The following is a 2,379-nucleotide window of genomic DNA, read 5'->3' as shown; positions in this document are numbered from 1 at the left end:
AGAGCTAAATGTGGAAGCAGTCGGCTTTCTAAAGGTTCAATGTTTCAACACAAAGAAGACAGAGAACTCTGTGAATTCTGAGCTTTTATTCAATATTGGAAAAATTCCAAATCAGCAAAAAACAAATACAGAACATCTTCCAGGTTCTCCTGGAATCAATTCATGGATGTTTTTTTAGAAGTATGAGCTGGTTTCTGGGCTGAGTTGATCCCTGGTTTTTCAGAAGCTCCTTTGCTTGCAGAGCCTGAAGGTTCACCTTCACAGTTGCTTTCAAACTTTGCTTTTTCAATAAAGTTTAAGCAATCTGCTTTAAACGTATCCTTCTTTGACTCGTCTAATACTTTGTAATGAACAGCAATTTCAGTCATCTTCTCCAGTTCGGCAATGTTTTCTAAAGATTCCTTCAAAGGTTCCTTCAAAGATTCCTTCCAGTGTTTAAACACCACATATTCTCGTTTTGGAACATCACTAAGCTTTTTTTGATCAGCCTCATTCTTTTTGTTAAAACACGGAGCTGCTGATCCGCTGAATCCTCTCCTGCTCTCATCAATCCAGCTTCCTCCTCTGGCCATTGAATGGTCATCAAACCAGAAATCTGGTTTATTTTCAACATAGCGTTGATCCATATCCATGGCCATGAGGGTTATTGGAAATGTTCGGAAGTTTCTGGCAGATTCTATGATGATAGAAGCTGTGAAATACCAAGCAAAGTATAGTCTGTCCTCATTTGGGTGTTGATCATATGGTTCTCCTAAAAATATTTGCCTAACATAATAACGATAATCCTTTTTCAGGTCTGCCTCTTTGTTTTTGTTCTCTTTAATTTTCTGATTTTGGTTTTTTCCATTAACCAAACCTTTTTTTATGCTATCGTAACTTTCCCCACCTCTGTTCGTAATCCTGTTACTTATTACCTCTCTCTTCTCCTGTCTGTCTTCGTCTTCTATGATCCCATGATAATTTCCAACCGGTCTCACGTACAGATCGACAGATCCAACTTCAAATATCCAGTTATCAACCATCAGGAATGTTGATTTATCCTTTCCATCCTTTCCATTCTTTCCATCCTTTTCATCCTTTCCCTTCTTTCCATCCTTTTTATCCTTTCCCTTCTTTCCATCCTTTTCATCCTTTCCATTCTTTCCATACTTTTCATCCTTTCCGTAATGACGAATGACATTCTTGATGTCTTTTCCAGAACTGATCTTAAAACAGCTCTTAAGAACTTTGTCGATATTTTGCTCTTTCGTATTTTTTTTGTGTTCTTCTGCAATTAGATCTCCTATAAAATAGTTATCCTTTTCATTAGGACACTGTGGAATGTCTGCCCCTGGTTCTGCCGCTGCTGTTGCCCCTGCTGTTGCCCCTGGTTCCGGGTGAAACAGCCCCCAAGTAAAAGCTTCCAGCATCTTAATGTCTTCAGTTATTTCTGCAATTTTGTTTTGGTCAATCATTTTATAAATTTCTGGGTCAATAAACAATGTTGGACGTTCTGGCCAGCTTTTTCCCTCAGGATGGTTCTGGTCTGTCTTTGGATCACCTAACAATCTTGTTTGATTGGTGAGGACTTCCCGTCCTCTGTGGTCCGTCTCCTTCCTCCTCCTTATCTCTCCGTTGCTGCCAACAGTCAGAACCACCTTCTTGGTATCATCTCCAGATCTCCACTGTGCTCCATCTGCAGAGACGTCCTGACTGATGACCTCTCCGCTCTCTGTGACCTGGACCACAGCGGTCCACAGGTGGAGCTCCGTCTCAATGCCGGCTTCATGGAGCTCCTTCAGCAGAGCTTCTCTGAACCGTTGGTCCGATCCAGCCTCACAGGCCACAACTGTAGTAGTTTGGATCTTCTGGCTGATCCTGGAGCTGTTCTGGATGATCCTGGCCACATCTTTGGAGGTGTACCCTGATATTCTCATCTCTCCTGAACGGTCTCTGGCTCCATGGCCGACCAGAACCAGGCTGCTGTGTTCTGACAGAACCACTGGTTGACCTTTGACCTGGTGGACTCTTTGCTGGGGGTCGACAACATGAACTGAACTCACTGCAGGATGTTTGGCATAAAGAGAAGCTGCAGATGTTCTCACCACCTCATCATCTTCTAACATGAGGATCTGCAGCTGGACGGGATCATCTGGTCTCTGTGGGCTTCTGGAGTTAAAAGGTGAGTCATTACTTTTAAACTCTCTATTGTTGAGTTTATCGTTGTCTGATGTTAAGTTTTGCCTGCAAGTTTGTCTTGTTTCTGCAGAGGTTTGCAACCCCTCCTCTGATGGGTCGTCATCGATGTGTCTCCAAAAGGAGAGAGAACTCTGGAACAGAAAACATGGAGTTAGACAAGATGTTTGTGGATCCATCCATCCATCCATCCATCCATCCATC

General features: G+C 42.7%; 1 protein-coding gene across 1 annotated transcript in view; it reads right to left on the bottom strand.

The window, feature by feature from the left end:
* The window catches only part of LOC107084622, a 26,819-nt gene that overhangs the window by 14,534 nt on the left and 9,906 nt on the right, over positions 1 to 2,379 (bottom strand). Inside the window, exon 5 of the mRNA XM_015374544.1 lies at positions 915 to 2,309. Coding sequence (XP_015230030.1) covers positions 915 to 2,309 — 1,395 coding nt within the window. The remainder of the gene's footprint in view (positions 1 to 914; positions 2,310 to 2,379) is intronic.

This window comes from Cyprinodon variegatus, unplaced genomic scaffold (genome assembly GCF_000732505.1).
Source record: "Cyprinodon variegatus isolate N-32 unplaced genomic scaffold, C_variegatus-1.0 Scaffold105, whole genome shotgun sequence".
NCBI lineage: Eukaryota > Metazoa > Chordata > Actinopteri > Cyprinodontiformes > Cyprinodontidae > Cyprinodon > Cyprinodon variegatus.
The sequence above is the reverse complement of the archived record's forward strand: the minus strand, read 5'-3'. Positions and strand labels throughout refer to the sequence as shown.